This window comes from Carcharhinus amblyrhynchos, chromosome 23 (assembly GCF_965287045.1).
Source record: "Carcharhinus amblyrhynchos chromosome 23, sCarAmb.v2.hapA, whole genome shotgun sequence".
Classification (NCBI taxonomy): domain Eukaryota; kingdom Metazoa; phylum Chordata; class Chondrichthyes; order Carcharhiniformes; family Carcharhinidae; genus Carcharhinus; species Carcharhinus amblyrhynchos.
In genome coordinates this window covers 11,856,929-11,878,184 of record NC_137346.1, presented here as the reverse complement: position 1 = coordinate 11,878,184, position 21,256 = coordinate 11,856,929, and the positions used below count along the sequence as shown (strand labels likewise).

The window sequence follows — 21,256 nt, the reverse complement described above, 5'->3', positions numbered from 1 at the left end:
GGTCAATCAACCTAAGCTATACATCTTTGTGGGAGGAAACCGGAGTACCCAGAGGAAACCCATACAGACACGAGGAGAATGTGCAAATGCCACACAGACAGTGAGCCAACTCGGGAATCAAACTCACGTCCCTGGAGCTGAGGCAGCAGAGCTAACCACTATGCCACCATGCTGCCCATAGATAGAACCTGCAGACTCTGCGCAGACAGCAACCCATGCCAGGAAGTGAATCTGGGTCCCTGGAGCTATGAACAGCTTAAATATGGAGCATTAAATTGTGTACAATAGTTTAATGAAACTCTTAATTTGGGTTCAATAGCAAACACACTGATTGTACCAGATGATTTTTATTTCAGGAAAAATATTCTGCACGTATTTAATAATTAAAACTGGGAATCAACAAGGTGAATTTGTTCCAATAGCATAACCAATTAGAAAACCAGTACACAGATTCACTTACAAGTTACACAATGCAATTGCAATCTAATTTCATACTTCACTAAAGTCTTTAATTTTATCATAAAATGGTCAGCGAGTGAACCTCCTCAACTAGCTTCTGAAAATCTGTTTCTGCAGTAACAACCAAATTTCTTTCATCTGCTGAAAGTCCACCCATAATTAAAAATGACACAAGATCACTAAGGGTTGGGGTTTTTCACAAAGTGTTTCATTATTTAAATATAACTTTCATCAGTGTTCTCTTGAGAAGGGGCAATTATGAAAGCCATGGTATTTTCTGATCAAGGTATGAATCAGTCATCTATGATTATAAACTAAGTCTGATTAAGTCCACTGCAGAAAAGTTTTAATAGTATTATTTAAGAACCCAAGAAATGTTCTTACGCAACTGCATGTTCAAAAGTACTTGTCAAATAATGCTGTACATATTTCATTTACATAGCCCTCAACTGAAAGTCAACCACAAAGTGAATTCTAATTCAGGACTGTTTCTTTTTGTAACCTGGAAGCAATCACACTTTAGCTCCATAAAAGCAAAATACTGTGGATGCTGGGAATCTGAAATGAAGCAGAAAATGCTGCAAAAACTCAGCAGGTCTGGTAGCACCAATGGATAGAAACAGAGCAAACATTAAGTTCAATATGACCCTTCTTCAGTTTTTCTAGTTTTCAGTTTTTATTTCAGTTTATGTGCAGTTTAAGTGGAGAAAAATCAATATTCATTGGGAAACTTCATGCCAAAAACTGAAACAGCACTTCAGCATGACAGTATACAATTTAAGTCTAGAGTAATGCTTAAAATTTCCTGGAATCCAGTGTTGGCAAAATTTAAGGTTTGTAACTCTTCAAGATAGCACCCAGCAGTGATGTGCCAAAAGCTGTCCATTCCAACTTTTAAAAGTGCATTTGAAACAGGCTCACAAAAATGGATACGGTTCTAATTCAATGCATACGTGAGATTTTTCTTTTACATCTTTCAACTAAAGCTTAATATTGCTAGTTTTTTGAAAAGTTAAAGGCCCAGAGTTTACTATTATTAGTTGCTATTTATTTCAGAGATAATTAAGATTGGAATTCTAAAGCAAAAACTTAAAAGTGGCAACTTGACCCAATGGAAAGACATTTGCTAGCTTAAGTGAAAGTGCAGCAAAAACAAAGACAACTCAAGAAATTTGAAGATGGTATTTTAGGCTGTGTAAGTTTTGGCTTACACTGATCAAATTTTAGTCCCAAGTCTATGATATGATGCTAGATTAGACATTACTAGATCGTTAGTGAAAGAAAACCACAATTTGGTTTGAGTCAGAATGTCGCATATCTGTTATACTTCAAGAAGTACTGTAGCATCGTTCAAGTATCTGACATAATTTATTTTAAGCATTTCCAATAGTTGATTACACTTTAACCCTGAAAAAATTCATTTATTTGATTTCTTACTAAATAATTTCAAAAGATTCAAATCCTTTCCAAAAAAACATACAACTCTAATACAGAACAGTACAAAAAAATTGTTTCACTTGGAGCAAGATAAGGTTCTTTAAAATCTTACATCCCACTATTCTGTGCTGTCCTGTGATGGGTCTCTAGGGCATTAACGCCTCAACTATAGATTTTACACACCTTACAGCGGAATTAAGGAAAACAGCAACAACGTCTGGACTGGAAAAGACTCTACAAATCCACCTAATCTGTTCAAAATTAAAGAGCAACTACATTTGCTCTCAAATATCTATCCATTTCTCTTCTATTTTCCCATACAACTTGTTCCATTTAACTCTAGGGGAGTACTTGTGCATTGGTAATGTAAAATGAGATGTAACCACATACATAGGGTGGTGGATGTGTGGATCAGTTCTCCTGGGAATCAGTCGAGAATAAAAAATGCTCAATTCCCACAATCTGAAGTGTCGCAACAAAGAATTTTGCATTGGAGGGATAATTACAAGCTTTTTTTTGTTTCTCGTTACAGGATCTGGAAACAGCAAGTTCAGGCAGTACAGTTCAATTGTATAGAACTGTAACTATTTGCCCTTCAGACTGAAAGGGCAAATAGTAACAAAATAATTCTGAGGGTTTTTTTAAAAACTCTTCCTAAGGCAGCCATCATTCCACAAGCAATTTGAACTTCAGTTCCCAGTGTTGTCCTTCAGAACACTTGCCTAATACTGGCACCAATATTTTGTTACAGAACTCCAGTTACAAGCATACACCTTCCAACTCCAACAATCACATTTTCAGTCTGTCTATTTATAGACAACTCTAGTGAACACCCAGCAACGACACACAATTAACACAAAGGCAATGATGCTATTAGAATTCACTTCAATTAAGGTATAAATCTAACATCATCTTCAAATCGGCAGTTAAACGTGGAAATCATCCAGTTAGAGTTGCCTGGCTCCTCCTATAGCCAAGGTATAACACCATCGTGCCGAGGGATCTGGCATTCAAACACATGAAATACACTGAAGTACTTTCCTACTCAATTCACCAGAAGATTTTAACTATTCAAGTGTAAATTAATTTCTAATCACTTGAAAAATTTGAATTGCTAGTGGGGCATATGCTGAAAATATGGAAATATGAAAGCGTGTAAAGATTGGCCCAAACTCAGTTGTTTATACCAGCTTTTTTGGAATAGAATAATTTGTACCACAAAATCTGGACCATTAATCTGTATTCTCAGACTGGCATATCCTTCACTCAACCATTATCACTATGCTAAGGAATGAAACCTAGTTCAAAGGAAGTGCAGGAGGGCATGCTGGCAGCAGTCATACCCAAAAAGACATTTCCCAATTTAGGCTGCTGCTGTCACATTGAAGTCTCCAGCAATAACAGGTTACAGCAGACAGATTCCAACCTGACTGCACAATTTCAAATGACAGTTTGCCACAAAGAGATTCCATGCATTTACATAAGAGGTGAATTTCCAGTCATCATTACAATGTAGCATTTTATTAGCTACTCTTTTGGACAATTCGGTTCAATTATGAAAGATTCAGAAGCGATTTTCATGCTATTTTGAAGAAATATTGTCCAATCATGTCAGGTATGTTTATTTATTAGTGTCACAAATAAGCTTACATTAACACTGCAATGAAGTTACTGTGAAATTCCCCTAGTCACTGCACTCCAGCACCTGTTCAGGTACACTGAGGGAGAAATTTAGCACGGCCAAACCTAACACCTGGCCAGCATGTCTTTCAGACTTGTGGGAGGAAACCAGAGCACCCAGAGGAAATCTAAACAGACATGGGAAGATCGTGCAGACTCCATACAGACAGTGACCCAAGCTGGGAATCGAACCCAGGTCCCTGGAGCTGTGAGGCAATAGTGCTAACCATCGTGCCACCCTATGACTGATCAAAATAAAAAGTTTAGATAATTTAGTAAACTAAAAGCAGACAAATTGTCAGGGCCTATTGGGATGCACTCCAGAATCCCGAGGGACAGGAGGAAGACAGTTGCAACTGCTTGTGAAGTTACATTTCATTACTCTGTTGAGCATGGAAGTGTTGTGGGTACAGGACTGGTCAGAGCATACCCATTTTTTGAAAAACAAAGATTGAGCCAATATTGGCAATCGCAGGTTATTTTGTTTAATAGCTGTGAAGCAAGCAAAAAGGCAAAAATCTTTATCTATTTTCATTCTTAAAAAGAAATTAGAAGTAGCTAGTATAGATTTCAATAAGGATCATTGTTCTCAACAATCTTCAATTTCTGGAAGAGGTATGAGACATGATCGATGGTGGAAACCTTGTAGATTCAGTGTACATGGACAGTAGGAAAGCACTTGATAAGTTATTACTACAGAAGATTAATAGCTTGAATTTATTTACCATCTGGAAGAAACTCAGTGTCACAGTTGTATAATCAGATTAAAACTGATGCTGAGCCAAAGGTGGAGATATTAGACGTGGATGACTAAATTTGGTGAACAAGATTGGTGTCTTAAAAGGAGAGAGACATGCATAACTTTAGATAGGGAGTTCTAGAGCCTAAGCCTAGATGGCTGAAAGCACATTGTCAATAATAGGGTGACAGGAGTGGTGGATGCACAAGCCAGAGTTACATACAAATTTACAAAACAGAAGTAGGTAATAAGACTCCTCAAGCCTCCTCTGTCCTTCATAAAGATCATGGATGATCTGTGTGTTGAGTTCTATATTCCCCATCTACTCCCAATAACCTTTGATTACCTCGCCTAACAAGAATCTACCTACAAAATATTCAGTATCCGACTCAGAACCATAGGATCCCTACAGTGCAGAAGGAGGTTATTCACCCCATCAAGTTTTCACCGATTTTCTGAAAGTGCATCTTACCCATGCCCACTTCCCAGCTCTATTCCATAACCTTGTAGGGATAATTACTGTGGCTAATTCACCTAAATCTACAATATTTGGACACAATAGGGCAATTTAGCATGGCCAATCCATATAACCTGCACATCTATGGACTGTGGGTGGAAACTGGAAAACCTGCAGGAAAACCAAACAGACGTGTGGAAACATGCAAATTCCACAGAGTCACCCAAGGCTGAAATTAAACCCTGGAACTGTGAGGCAGCAGTGCTAACCACTGTGTTACACTATGATCTAACAGACAAACTTTTGTAGAATTGACTTTCCCCGACTGGGAATCCAACCCAGGCAGAGGTGACAAAGGCACTGAATCCTAACTACTCGACCATCAGGGACTGATATTGCTTCCACCACCTTCTGAGGCGCAGCGTTACAAAGCTGCACAATTACAAAAGAAAATTCTTCTCATTGGCCATTAGGGGCAGTGCAGTGGCTGACCCTCAGTGTCAAGGGGATTAAGCAGGGTAAATACATGTGGTTATAGGAATAGAACCTGGGTGGGATTTGCTGCAGATTCTATGGGCTCAGTGGCTTCCTTCTTCATTGTAGGTATTCTGTGATCTCTGTCCTATAACTGCAACTCTAAACTGTGCCCTCTAGTTCTGGACTCACTCCCAACAGGTAACATTATTCCAATGTCCACCTTGTCAATACCGTTCAGGATCTAATTTAAGTCACCCTTCACTCTTCTTCAGTGGAAACAAGTCCAGTATTTCCAACCTATAGTTATAAGACTACCACTCACTCCAGGTATCAATATAGTAAATGTCCTCTAAACCGCTTCCAACGCATTTACATTCTTCCTTAAATAAGGAAACCAAACTGCACACAGTATTCGAGATGCTATCTCACCAATGATCTGCACAAAATCCTTATTTTTATGTACAATTTTTCTTGTGATAATAACATTTCATTAGCTTTCTTGATTTCATGCTATGCCTGCATTTTTTTTAGGACTTAAGCACCTTGGCAGAGTTCTTGGGAGGGCTGTAGGGTCATAGAAGATTATAAAAAGTTGGAGGAGTGAGCCATGAAGAGACTGGGCCACAAGAATAAAAATTTTAAAATTCAGATGTTGGTGGATCAACATCCCACTAGGAATGGATTTAGTTTGCCATTTGCAACCCCTTCTCTTTCCCTTTTGCCTTCAAGTTCCAGACTGCAGTCCCAGCAGTGATGTCAAGGGATATCAACCCACATGCAGACCTGTGCACTGGCATAGATACAGTGATACAAAAAAATACATAAACATATTAAATGCAACCAGGCACATTTCCAACCTCTCTTTCGTCTCACGTTCTTCCCAATCCTCCTATTCTCCTGGAATTGTGTGTGAATTACTCCAATCAGATTATCACCCCTTCCACAGCATTGACAATGCCCTTATCAAAATCACAGAAGAAATCTTATGTGCTCACACTGAAGATGCTGGACTTCATAGCAAGAGGATTTGAGTAAAGGAGTAGGGATGTCTTGCTGCAGTTATACAGGCCTTGGTAAGGCCACACTGAGTATTGTCTGCAGTTCTGGTCTCCTAGTCTGAGGAAGGACATTTTTGATACTGATGGAGTCCAGTGAAGGTTCACCAGATTCCCAGAATGGCAGGACTGACATATAAAGACTGTATTGACTAGGCTTGTCCTCACTGGAATTTAGAAGAATGAGGGGGGCAGATTTCACAGAACCATAAAATCCTGATGAGACTGGACAGGCTAGATGTGGGAAGCAAGTTTGTGATGTTGGGGAAGTTCAGAACCAAACTGTTTGCAACCTTGGTGTGCCTCAAGTCGAAATGAGCTTCTGATCACAATCACACAACACCAAGACCATCCATCACTCTCTTTGGAATATCAGCCAACTTCACTTTTGCTGCAGCTTATCTGCTTTTGAACCCATTGTCCATGTCAGTTGCCTTTTGACTTTACTTTTTCAACATTCTTGGCCAGCATTCTACATCCTACCCTCTGCGAGCTTAGCCACCTACAACTGTTATTGTGACCTAACTCACATCAAGTCCCATTCACCCAATGCCACATACTCTGCTGCTAATTCAGCAATTCTTTCAATTCAAAATTCTCATCCTGACTTTCAAATCTTTCCATTGCCTTGCCCTTGCTAAACTCTTATTTCCTGCAGATCTACAATCCTCAGATCATTCTGTTCTTCCAACTGCAGCCTCTTTGCACATCCTTGGTTTTAATCCCTCTGCCATTGGTAGCTGTGCCTTCAGGTGACGAGGCCCGTCTAGAATACTGTCCCTAAACCTTAATGCCTCTCTTCTTTTAAGTTGCTCTTTAAAATCTACTACTTTGACCACACTTTGGCCATTTACCTTAAAAGCTCTTTTTGTATTTAGGCGTCAAAAACTTAAATTAACAATCCTCTTGTGAAGTGCTTTAAACCTTTTTACTGCAAGAAATACTACTTGTTGCAGATCATTAAATGTCAGTCTCCCAAACTGTATGAAGAATCACTGTGAAAACTGCAATGAATACTTCACTATTTGAAACTTATTTTAATTTGGCCACTTTGATTTTCTAATAGCAAACCCTCAGTCATGAAATTGGAAACGGAATTCAGATGAGATGAGTTTGCAAATCAATAATTTATGTCACCTTTATACTACTGGCTGCACACAAGGCCAGCTGAATGTCAGACTTAAATTGACTTGCTTATTTATTCTAAGGGCTGAGAAATTTGCTGGCAGAATTAATTTGCTAAGTAACTGACTGAAGCTCCCTCTCCAGTAACCTTCAAGTTGCTAAGGCTCTTGAAGACAGAACAAAGATGCCAGAATCAATGACATTCCACATCTCTCCAGTCATAATGTCTAACCAAGCACAAAAGTACATAAAGCAATAGCAGATAGAGAGCAATGTTAGGGTCAGGAAATAACAACATTGTAATCGCATGAAGAAAAAGCAAGTTGTATTTAAAGGCACAGTAAACGCTATTTGGAGGGAGTGGTGTCTACCACATTGCAATATAAATGATCCAAGCTCTAGCACCCCATCAGACCTGCAGACATAGATTTTGTCAGTCTAGCAATGACACTGGATTAGATGTCTAATGTTTTGTTATACTTACAAACAAATGGATGAATTGCTTTTCATCATGAACACACCGGAGCATGTGGAGACAAGCTCCTGTATTCATGATGCAACCAAATCCAAAAGCTGTTGATTGTGATTCTCTGGAAAGCACGCTGCAGAGTTCCCAAACCACTGCACCCCTCCAATCAGTACTTCATGTTGAACACTACTCGAAGCAACATTTTGTACAGCTAGGGCACACACTGGACTTGGTAGCAACACCACTGACCAGGGCCTGTGGATATAGCAGTCAGACTCAGCCTGCGTGAGACGGTGAGAACATAGAGGGAAAAACGTGACCTTGTCCTCACCAATCTACCTATCGTGGATGCAATTGTCTATGGTATCATGGACCACTACACAATTCTTGTGGGGGCAAAATCCCATCTTCACATCCAGGGCACCCTTCACAGACTTATACTGTATTATTACCATGCCAAATGAGAGATTCAGAACAGACTAAGGAGCTCAAAACTGGGCATCAGTAAATACCATGGGCCATCAACAGCAGAATTGTATTAAAACAATCTATAACCTCACCGCCCAGCAGGTCCTTCAGTCTACCACAACCAAGTCTTAGTTCAAGGAGCAGTGCAGCAGAGAACATGGCAGGAGTATCACCAAGAATATCTAAAAATGAAATGAAACTACAACACAGGACCACACTACATTTTTTTTTTTGTTTTTATTCCAATTCAATCAAATCAAGTCCAATTCAGAGTCTCAACAAGTTGAGACATTCCCAATCCAAGCTGACAAGACAGGGCTCTCACCTCCTGTCTTGGACTTGATCCACATGATCCAAGCTGATTGGAGTAGGCATTGTACTCCTCCAAGGCTTGATCTCATTTGCATCTTAGCCAAAAGGTCGAGATGCCGCTTTGAAAAATTGCTTCAAACGAAGCTGAAATGTAACCTAATGACTTCAACCAAGCGCAGCATGTCGATATACACATGATCTTAGCCAAAAGGCCGAGGACCACATTACGTTAAACAATGGAAATAGCACATTAGAGAGTAAAGTGAGTTCACAACCAATGTATCAGATCTCTTATGAATTCAATTCATCGCATCCCTGGGTACAAGATTTGCAATCTATGAAGCATGCAACATTTCAGATACAGGATGCTCCCACGTTTGTTACATTGGTTCCTGCCTGGTACCAAAAGTGGAACCCTCTAGGAATGTTTTGTTAGGTCAACAGATCAGTTCAAGGGTCAGTGAACAACTCTTGGAGTCTACTAATCAGGCTTGAACGTCTGGCAGGGTGTGCATGTATGCACGTGTGTGTGCAAAAGTCGCTCTAAAGAACACAATGTGGCTTTTTACAGCTTGCAGGCCAACAGGGAGGAGTCCTGAGCTTGCCTGGAGTGCTGCCCCACTAGTCTGCCAACTCTGGGAACCTGAAGGTTGACTGGAAAATCCGAGTCGATTTCTGATAAACGGCTCTTAACTACTCAAAACTGGTTACCCACTGCACACACGTAGATAACTCCATCCCACTTCAGCAAAAATGGCCCAGGAATGGATGCAGTTGGAGAACTGGCATGCAAGTTGATAGTATTGTTTTTAGCGCCAGTCAGCCTCATTTTCTCAGCCCAATGGTATCTAATAATCAAGCCTACTATCTTGGCGCTCATCAGTAAATAGCTTGGAGTATGAAATTTTGAAGGGACTGCCAATGTCAGAAGAATCATATCACTTATGAGGTCTGATGATACCACACTTTTAAGAAATAAATTTATATCATGTTTCTTGTAAGAGATATGTTTAACATTCAGCTCTGTTTTGTAGGGTAACGATTTGTCTAGGAAAAGTTTTACATTAGTAGCTGGGAATGACAGAATAAGTATTCATTTTAGACATGGAGCTTTGCTTAAACCAATGCTAATGAATTTGTGTTCATTCGGGTCCCGGGAGTTTCAGAATACAGTTCTGATTAGGTTGATTGACAGGGGTAAAGTCCTGTGCTTAACGGGAGGAGCTAAGCTTGCAGGAAAAGTTTCAGTTTCATGTTTAATATAAGCAGTTGCTACCTGGGCTGCCAAAAGAAATCACTGTTTCTCTCTATCTCTGAAAAGACCTCTTTGAAAGCTCCAGGACTGTTAACCTAATACAAGTAAGCCTGTGATTTGCTAACTAATTTTAAAGAAGGGTTTAAATCTATAAGGGAAATTTTACTAGACTGGAACTCGTAGCAATGGGTTAGCAGTTAAGAATTGTATTTTGTCATGTTTAAGTATTGTTCAATTGTTAAAAGTTAAGCTAATTAATTCTTTATAATTAAAATGCATTGTTAAATAAAGTTTGTTTTGATAAAAGCTTCCCAGTTTTGACAGCAGAATTGCACCTGGAGTGAAACATCTTATCCTCATACTAATGCCAAAATAGAAAATTGTTGGAGTCTTGTCTGGCTTCAAAATTTACCTTGGAGGTCTCTGACCTAGTACCCTAACAGAGTGAATGCAAAGAAAATTGACACAGTTATGGTTTAAATAGCTATTTCAACTGTTTTTAAAATGGGGATCTTTTATGAAATTATGTTGTGTAATAATGTCAACATACAAACAGCAACTGTAGTTTATAACTGTTTTGCCAAATACATAAGCAAAAATCCATAAACTTAGGATCTTCTTGATGATTTCCCTAAAGCAAGCCATGCTCCTTACAGATAAACCAAGAGCTAAATGTTTACAAAATTTTATGCATGGAATCTTACCTGTTTATGAGGACCCCTGAGTATGTGAGCCTTGGCACCTTCACATGCTGTCCGCATGGCTTCTAGTGATGGAGTTCCCAATAGGTCTGTGATTAAGTCCAACTGCCAGAAGTAAATAATTATCCATTTAGATAGTCAAAGTTTCACTTTCTAAACTGTTACATCTCTACTGAAAAACTCTGATTGGGAAACAATGTGCATAAATCATTACAAGAACTATGAATAGATTTACCTTTTATTTCAAGAAAGAGAAACTTTAATTCATTTGTACATGGGGATTGTTAGGATTAAGACATACCTGATTTGCAAAACAAAATCAAATTACACCATCTCACTTCAGCATTTTTAAACCATGTATTGATTTTAACTAATAAATGTATTTTTACTGATTTATAATTGAAACTAAAGATTTGTTTTCCTTCATACCAGTGATGCCGATCATAACAAATGTTTCTATTACTATCTATTACTATCATACAATCCTCCACTTTCAACATCCCGGAGGTTACCATTGACCAGAAACTGAACCAGACTAGCCATGTAAATAGTGGCTACAAGAGGAAGTCAAAGAATAGGAATCTTGTGAAAATAACTCACCTAGTTCCCAAAGTCTGTCCACCATCTACAAGGCACAAATTGGACGGTATTCCAACACACTCCTAATTACCTGGATCAATGCAGTTCCAACAACACTCGAAAAGCTTGACATCATCCAGGACCAATTTACTTGACTGGCACCCCAACCACAAACAATTCACTCTCCACCACAAACAACACTGCAACACCAGTGTGTTGCATCTACAGTCTATACGCCAGAAACATGCAGCATGGTGGTACAGTGGTTAGCACTGCTGCCTCACAGCTTCAGGCGCCTGGGTTCGATTCCCAGTTGGGTCACTGTCTGTGTGGAGGTTGCATGTTCTCCCCGTTTGCATGGGTTTCCTTCGGGTGCTCCGGTTTTCTCCCACAGTCCAAATGCGTGCTTTGACCATGCTAAATAGTTCTTCAGTGTCCTGGGATGAGTAGGTTAGAGGGATTAGTAGAGTTAATAAATAGAGTTATAGGGATAAGGCCTAGGTGGGATTGTTGTTAGTGCAGACTCAATGGGCTGAATGGCCTCCTTCTGCACTGCAGGGCTTCTATGATTCTAACTCACCAAAACTTCTCAGACAGCACTTTCTAAATCTACAACCATTGTCACCTAGAAGATCAAGAGTATACATGGGAATATCACCACCAAGTCGCACCATATGGACTTGGAAATTTCTTGCCGTCCCTTCACTGGGTCAAAATTCGGAAACTCCCTCCCTAATAGCACTGTGGGTGTACCTACATCACTTAGATCGCAGTGGTTCAAGGAGGCAGCTCACCACCACCTTCAAGGAAAATTAGGGATGGCCAATAAGTAATGGCCTATCCACTGCTGCCCACATCCCATGAATTAATTTAAAATAAATTGCACAAATTTCATATCTGAACCTGTCATACTGGTCATACAGGTCATACTGTCACAGCAACTACATTTAGATTTGTATAATTTAGACAAGTGCACAATTTTTTGTTTGAAAGCCATCACAATTGCACCTCATTAAATGTAATCCTAATTTATATGAGTCTATACTGCTTGCTATCACTGCATGTTCAATTTGAATTTTTTGATGTTGCTGATTATTGTGCATATCTACGTGTAATGTGACCATCCTAGGCTTTAAATAAAAAGCCATGATCCAGTATAGCACTGTCCATATATTTTATTTATTTGTGGGACATGGGTGTTGCTGGCAGTATCTTTTGTCCATCCCTGGTTGCCCTTGAGAAGGTGGCAGTGAGCTGCCTTCTTGAATCGTTACAGTCCAAGTGCTGTGGGTTGACCGCAATGTTGTTAGGGAAGGAATTCCAATATTCTGACCCAGCAACTGAAGGAATGGCAATATATTTCCAAGTCAGGATGACAAGTGGCTTGGAGGGGAAGTTGCAGGTAGTAGTTTTCCCAAGTATCTGCCCTTGTCCTTCTAGATGGAGGTGACCATGGGTTTACTCAGTTAGCCCTTTCCTTCTGGTAATTTTTTTTAAAAAAAGGCTTTGATTCTGCACCCAATTCAGTCCTCAGAACTAAGGGACATCTGGCAAAATCAGCCGACCTGGCAGCATTTCTGGCAGACAGCAAGGCTGGTTTCTTTCCTTGAATCAGCTCAGGAGTAGACAAGAATATTCCTTCTGGAATACCGCTGAGTTTAGTGGACAGAAAAGGCCTTGTCTGTGCTGTAGTTGTCAGTGACTCCACTGAAAATAGGATTAGAGTGGTTGGGTTGTTTGTCTTTGACTGATGCAGACTCAATGGGCCGAAGGGCCTTTTTCTGAAGTTAGCTGTAGACCTCACACTCAAATCAGATAAAGGTAGTGTAGGCTGGGGCATGTTTAGTGGGGGTGGCAGGAGATGTGGTGTAGGCACAGGGAGGAGAACTGATGGGTAAGCTATAAGCAAGGAACTTTTTTGGGGGTCACCTTTATTTTACACTATGCACCTAAGGTTAGTATGACAAAGTCATCATATGATCCTTATTTCAGAAAAGTGGAAACACTAACAGCTGTATGAACCTATGTACCTTTAGCTCTAGAACACTTCCATCTTCCATTTGAGATGTGGTGCAATGCTATGGAAATAGCAAACTGGGAGCATGCTGCCTGTTACAATATCAAACCAATATTGTGCTGCTGAACAATTTACTCTTGCCAGCTAAAGTCAGTACAAAACCTACAGGTCAGCAGTTTTGTTCAATAACTGCATCATAAATTAGAACACAAAATTTGCATGGATGGAGGAGGAAGTTGCAAAGGGTCATACACAGCCTGAGTGGGAAAAATATTTGGCAGCTGGCAATTCAAGGTGGTGATAAATAAGGTCACCCACTTCAAATTAGAGGAAGATAAATCAGAATATTTTCATAGTGATGAGACAAGAGCTGTGAAGGAGCATTTTAAAAAAAAATTCATTTACAGGATGTGAGTGTTGCTGGCGAGGCCGGCATTTATTGCCTATCCCAGTTTGCCCTTCAGTAGATGGTGGTCAGCTGCTGTAGTCCAAGTTGTAGGTACACCCACACTCCTGTTAGGGTGGGAATTCCAGAATTTTAGCCGAGTGACAGTGAAGGAACAATGATATATTTCCAAGTCAGGATGGCGAGCGACTCGGAAGGGAACCTCCAGGTGATGGTGCTCTCAGGTATCTGCTGCTTGTCCTTCTAGACGGTAATGGCCATGAGGTTTGGAAAACGCTGCCCAAGGAACCTTGGTGAGCTCCTGCAGTGTATCTTGTAGATGGTATACATGACAACCACCGTTCCGTCAGTTTGTGGAAGGGGTAGCAATCAAGTGGCCTGCATTTCCCTGAATGGTGTCGAGCTTCGAGCGCTGTTGGACCTGCACTCATCCAGCAAAGGGGAGGGTATTCCATCATACTGCTGACTTGTCTTATAGATGACGGGCAGGCTTTGGGGGGATCAGGGGGATCCATGAAGCAATCACAAGAAAAAATATTTACTTAAGTGGGAGGATCCAGAACAAAAGGTCAATCTTTTAATTAGAGCAGGGCATTTAGAAGTTAACAATCAGGAAGCACTTTTTGACTCACTGGGTAATGAAAATCTAGAACATCTCGTAGGATGATAAACTGAAATTCCACATTAACTTCAGATTAAACCTCCTTGTAAGGACATACAAAGCTCGCAAATATGGTTAAACCGGTGAGGAAGTTAAAAGTGTTGTCAATCTGAGACAAAAGTGAAGTTGATATAGCAAGCAGAAGACTTTAACATGAAGTGGCGAGCATGCTTCACAAAGGAGTGGGAGATCCTATCATTGCATTGTCCATCACTGTGAAACCCAGGGCAAATATCTTAGAATGGTTTGGCAAACAGGCATTCAGGTGAAACATGCAAGGCAGATACAGCAAGGAATACGTCACTGCATCTGCATCAACAAAGGCAGCACAAAAAGAACTCTGCTTCTTGTGATAGTAAAATCCAGGATGCCACGTTGTTTTTTGAAGATCAAGGCATTATCCACGCTTAACAAAGCCAGTCGGATGACCTCCAGCATTTTTGAGGTGAGGATCATGAGGACAAAATGCATCAAAAGAAAAGGAAGACTACTTGTTATTATAGACAACCATCTCACGCACCCTGCCTTCATTACTGAGAACTATCCCATGCATCCTGACATCGCTGGCCTCAAGTGTCAGGCTGATGACATTCTTGCTTCTCAATGCCATGGCTAAGCTCCAGACAACAGATCAGAGGTGGATTAGGAACCTGAAAAGCCACTCATGAAGGAAGCTGATCACTCAGGTTATTGAGGACATTGACAAGGAGTGCGAGTGCAGAGGAGGTTTACTAGGCTGATGCCAGAGTTGAGGGGGTTGAGCTATGAGAGGCTGAATAAACTAGGCTTGTACTCGTTAGAGTTTAGAAGAATGAGGGGAGATCTCATTGAGACGTACAAGATGATGAATGGGATGGATAGGATAGAGGTGGAGAGACTCTTCCCGCTCAGAAAGGATAATAGGACTAGGGGGCACAGCCTCAAGATAAAATGGGGGCAGTTTAGAACGGAGTTGAGGAGGAACTTCTTCACTCAAAGGGTGGTGAATCTCTGGAATTCTCTGCCCGTTGAAGTGGTGGAGGCTACCTCGCTAAATATTTTTAAGACGCGGGTTGATGGGTTTTTGATAAGAGAGGGGATTAAGGGTTATGGGGAGAGGGCGGGAATGTGGAACCGAGCCACGACAGATCAGCCATGATCTTATTGAATGGCGGGGCAGGCTCGAAGGGCTAGATGGCCTACTCCTGCTCCTATTTCTTATGTTCTTAATTGAACTATTCTCAAGGTTGCATTCATGAAGAAGGCAACATGAATTAAAGTGATGGAAGCCATAATTGCCCACTACTTCCACCAAGTTGGATCAAACATGATACGACTGCATGAATGTTGAGAATGGCAGGGGAGGGGGTCCAATTCAATGACATGGCACTTCTTGCTTGCCTGCAGGAGACCAGTATGGAATTTGCAGCAGAGATAACAATGGAAACTTAGATAGGTGGATGATGCTGTATGATGGAACTGACAGATGATGCACACATAGATGTAGTATATTCTTCAACTGAGGAGACACATGACATGGAAAAGTCTGACAAACATCCCCACTGTGTCCCTAGTTGATGTCACAAAGACTGTAGAGATGCTCTGGAATTTTGAACTGCAGCACAAAACTACATCTGACTGCACTGACGACATGGTGGAACGCATTGCGCATGTCCAAAGAGAACACACTAAGCAGATAAAGAGCTTTTCCTGAGCAAACACCTGACAATTTGCGATGCAAAGCTCTGGTCTTTTACAAGGTCAGCCATTATAATGTGTGAACAAATTGAATAAAGACTTTTTCATAAATTTACTGCTTTACTGTGTTTTCATTTGGCATTTGAATCTATTGCTTTTGATATAGATGCATTTGTAGGGTACATACAGATGACTTTATTTAGGAATGGTTCATCTCATTTATCACAAAGCTCTGCTTCATTCTAATTTGGGGGGTGGATCTCCTGGAATTCAACTCCAATTGCAACGTGTCTTATACTTAAACTTATAAAATCTGTGAGACGTTTAGGGTTTACAGTAAAAGTAAAGTTTATTTACAAGTCACGAGTAGGCTTACATTAACACTGCAATAAAGTTACAGTGAAAATCCCCTAGTCACCACATTCCGGTGCCTGTTTGGGTACAGAGGGAGAATTTTAGCATGGCCAATGCAGTTAACCAGCATGCCTTTAGGACTGTGGGAGGAAATCGGAGGACCTGGAGGAAACCCACGCAGAACGGGGTGCACGACTCTGCACAGTGACAAGCCAGGAATCGAATCCCAGTCCCTTGCTGAGAGGCAGCAGTGCTAACAATTGTGCCACCATGCCACCCCATGTGAAGATATGGTAGATTAAGGTTTTGCAATGTAGCTAAGTGAAGGCCATCAAAATAGTACATAAGAATTTCATCCTCTTAAAACATAAGACTCCTCATCTTGCAATACAAATGCCTCTCAGTCTGTTTGATTACCTGTTGAATTGGACTCTGAGCTTGGAATAAGATTCTACGGCCTAAAAGCTCTGCAAAGATGCACCCTACGGACCAGATATCGATGGCATTAGTGTAATGGCGACTACCCATCAGGATCTCTGGTGCTCGGTAATACTGTGTGACAACTTCCTGGGTCATGTGACGAGACTCATCAAGTTCTTCTACTCTGGCAAGACCAAAGTCACAAATCTGCAACAAAACAAAACGTTTTGAAACGTCAGCAACAAATTTCTTAAATCTACAGTCTCAAAGCAAAAATGGTTAAAATACTCAAGTCCTATAAGAGGGTCATCAAACTTAAAGGGGTTACAAAATAGCAACTGACTTCACCACGTAATGAGTTTTGCATTTTTTGGTCAAAAGATACTATATAAAAACAAACAAAATTACTCTGGATTTTAAGGAACTTGCAGATGAGCAACAAAGGTGACCTAAATAATAATTTTTAGATTACAAAATAATCACGCATCCAGCTAAACAATCCACAGGTAAAAGAAAACAGTTAAGAATTATTGAAGTATGAATCAACATTTTGTAGAATATATTGCAAACATATTATTGAACTTCAGGTGAACAAAACATTCAGGACACCTTATTCATTCATAGGATGTGAGCACTGTGGGCAAGGTAAGCATTTTTGCTTATCCTTCATAGCCATGGTGGTCATGTTGACGTTTTGCTTCACTGACTCAGCTGGCGAAGAGCTACATAGACCAAAGATGCCAAGTACAATGCTTCGTCTGTACCAATTGGATTATCTGAAGAAATTAGCATTATAATTTTTTTTCACTCTTTGGGTAGGGGGGACATTGTTGATTGCTATGTAATGATCTCTTAAAGATATACTCGTGTTAGACAATGACAGAATCAGGCTCAGGAAGGTTGAGATGTTTCCTCTAGATGAGCAGCATACCAAAACTTGTTGCTTAGGTGCATGTATTAGGAATCTTCAAATGGACAAGGTAGGAGGAAATGCATATGGAACAATGTTACCTTGCTTCAGAACAGGACAGCAAAATTAAAAATGAAAAATTTGCACTGTAATTTAGCTCAACTACACCATTTTTATTTTCCATCCTTACTGAAGGGTTTTACTACGTATATTTAAATACAAGTTTGATTTTCAAATTTGAGACTTTGAAGTTGCTATGGTAGCTGAATCTCATTTAGTTGCACTATAACAGCGCTCTAAATTAATCACATGCCACTGACAAGGGCAAGTGTGATATGTTCATGGTACTTGAGCTTTTTATACGAAATAATGCTTACTAGAGTGACGGGTTGCAGAGTGAAATGGCTTCACTTCAGCGTAGGAAGTGGAAGATTCCTTCTCAAAAGGAAGAGGAATAAAACAGCATTTCATGCTATTCTAGGTTACAAGGACATTCCCTTTACGCCTGACTATGTACCATGAAAGAATTAGGAGCGGAGGTAGGTAGAAAAACAAAAATTAACGTGGCTACAAGTCCAAAATGGTGAATCTAATAAGCAGTCAAAAAGGTAAAATTTCTAAAAACAAAGTCTCTTATCACTGGCTGACAGCATTATTACTAATTCAGTACCTAAATTTTAACAATTTTCAGAGCAGAGGAAGAACACTGGATATAGTTAATCATCTTCATTGTTAATCATTTTTAAAACAGAGATTATACTCCTCAATCTGTTCTTTTTCCTGAATTACATCTCATTATAGTCTGCGTTAAGGGCTGCCATGAACCCTTCTTGCATCAAACTCTTTAAACTTATGAACCCCTTACAAAATACTTGTCTGAAAAATTATTTTATAGCATTGAAAAGTTCTATACAAATTCTGAAACAGAAAACATCTCCAACCTAAATTCCAAATATTCAGAATTGGCTTTGTTGCTCATCAGGGTACCTTCTTCAGGGCAATACCTCACATTAGACAGCTAGAACTGTACACAATACATCAAGGTAAGGTTTGACCAATGCTTTATATAGCAACAATACAATTTCTACTTCAACCCTCTGCTGATGTAATTTAGTAACTTGTTTGCCATTTACTGCAGGTCATGCTGTGATGATTTCTTCTTATCTACTACAACCCCAAGATCTTTCTAAAATTTAGCTGCTGCTTTTCTGTTCCATTTACATTACACACACTTTGTTTCTGTAGGATTTGTTTTCTGCACTGAATTACATGGCCACTGATTGAAAAGACAACCAAAAAATCTGGTTACATTATTGCTCAATATTTCTTATACTATTCAATACTCTAATATCACCTATGGCATTACTTAGTGCATGCAATGTCTTATAACTAGCATTTACACTCATTAGAAAAGTTCTGTCAAAATGTATAGATTCCCACTATTATGCAGAACTTTGTGCAATATGCAATATAATGCATTACTATCTGCTTTCCTGTGGCATTTCACAAGTATAATCTTTGCATAAAGTGGGGTTAGAGCATGCAGTCATATTGAATCTCTTTTAAAGTCATACATTCTCTCATTATTGTCTTTGTTTTTGCATTATAGGGAAATCACAAGCATTGGAACATGTGTTTTGCAGCAGTACAAATGAAGGAGCTGTAAGATGTAAAACTAGGATTACAATGTTGGAAAGTAGCAATTGCAGTGTGACCATTTCACATTGGCAGTTGCATTGTAGTGTGGCAATAGAAATTTATAGTGGAGAAACTGACAAGAGGTATAACCAAAACATGAAGGCACAAGTAAGGTTTCATACAGGCAGGAACTTGGCGCAGATGCATTTTTTAAAAATATTGTTAAAACATAAATGGAAATCTTTTATAGGTTCACAGGAATGCCATGAGGAAAACAGCCCATTGTTACAGCACAGCGTCATAAAATATATACTCTGCAATCAAGTGCTCGAAGTATTTACATCCTGACATTGTTTTTTTTTGAGGGAATGGGTTTGGATAGACAGCTAGTTACAAGTCTGAAACACATGATGTTAAGACATTATGATTTGTTACTATTTTGTTAATACATCGAGTCTCCTTACGTAGTTGAGAATTGTTCTTTTAAGAAACTGGATATTCTGAGATATTGCCATTGTATGGTGTACTCTTTCATCCCATATAATGCAATATATTGGGCTATCAGCATGGTGAGGCTGGGAAAATCGGCAGGATGGAACAAGGTGGAGGTGGGTGTACATGTTCTCACAGTAATTTGACAAAGTAGAGTCAAACAAATGGTTGGGGGGGGCGGGGGGGGGGGGGGGGGGGAAGGGAGGGAGGGAGGAGGGGGGAGAGACACAAAAAATGAGAGGGGGACGTCAAGGAATAAACATACATCAGTATACATCATTCCCCAGAAGCGTCCAGGCAGCTCCAGTATTCTTTAAGCAGTGACCTGGAGTATCAAAACTGTGGGTGGCAGAAGCAAGTTTCCTAGTATTTTGTACAAAAATGCATGCTTCAGGACAACAAATTAGGAAGACTTGCAGCATGAACTTCACAGTTGATCAGAGTCCATTTTAACATTTTGCTGCAAGCATTTCATCAAGCCCTGCAAACACTCAGGTGATCAGGCAGCATCTGTGGAAGGAAAAGACAGTTAACATTTCAAATCTGTGACCTTTCATCAGAACTGAGGAGTTGAAACGCAATAGATTGAGTAAGAGAAGGGGTTGGAGAGAGGATGGGGCAGGAAGTAGGTCTGTGGTATGGAGTAGTGCAGAAAAGATTAGATTGAACTAAAAAGATGTTTTGATACAAATGTTAAAGGGAGTGTTGATAGGGCAAGAAAGAGGATCTGTCTAGATATGGTCTGATCAACACCTATCCTGATGAAAGGTCACCCACCTGAAACAAATTTTTTCCTATCGATGCTGCCTGAACTGCCAAATATTTCCAGCATTTTCTATTCCAGATTTCCAGCAACTGCAGCATTTTGCTTTTATCAAACCCTAACTGAATTGTCGAGAAGGGTGAAAGCAAAGGTCAAACCTAAGTTTAAAAATGTACACATAATGCGAAAAAGAACTAGCTTGTGTAGATATGATGCAAAGCTGCATACCCTCAAAGCAGAAAAGAATAGCCCATAGTCACATCTATGACTGCTTACGTCCATTATAACAATTCCACCAAATCACTGGAAGAAATTGCTGTGAATATATAAAAAATGCAATCTGAGATCTATTTTGCATTCATCATATGTTTAATTTCCAGTAACAGCTGTACAGATGTTTACTTTATGTAAATCAGGTATTTTTGTCAAAATAAAACTCATTTCATTGGACATGCGATTAACATAGTTCGGTGATTTCAAAGGCCAAAACCTACTAATCACAAAAGGCTTATTTTTTTTAGTAGGGTTAAAGAAACAACTACCACTCAATTGGATTCCATGTAATCAGTGTAGATAAGTAACTTGCAATGAACTGATATTGACAACTATCTCACTTAAAATTAATTCATCTGAGTTATAATAAACTTTAATGTAATTTTGCTGTACATTTGACCAGAAAGCTACAGTCAAGATCTTAAACAGATA

At 39.7% G+C, this 21,256-nt stretch overlaps 1 protein-coding gene across 2 annotated transcripts in view; it reads right to left on the bottom strand.

Annotated features, from left to right (window-relative positions):
* The window catches only part of LOC145357541 (serine/threonine-protein kinase NLK-like), a 159,560-nt gene that overhangs the window by 19,739 nt on the left and 118,565 nt on the right, over nt 1-21,256 (bottom strand). For both annotated transcript variants that reach the window (XM_080210996.1, XM_080210997.1), the window contains exons 6-7: nt 16,746-16,955; nt 10,638-10,739 (exon numbers count right to left, since the gene is read on the bottom strand). In XM_080210996.1, coding sequence (XP_080067122.1) covers nt 10,638-10,739; nt 16,746-16,955 — 312 coding nt within the window. The remainder of the gene's footprint in view (nt 1-10,637; nt 10,740-16,745; nt 16,956-21,256) is intronic.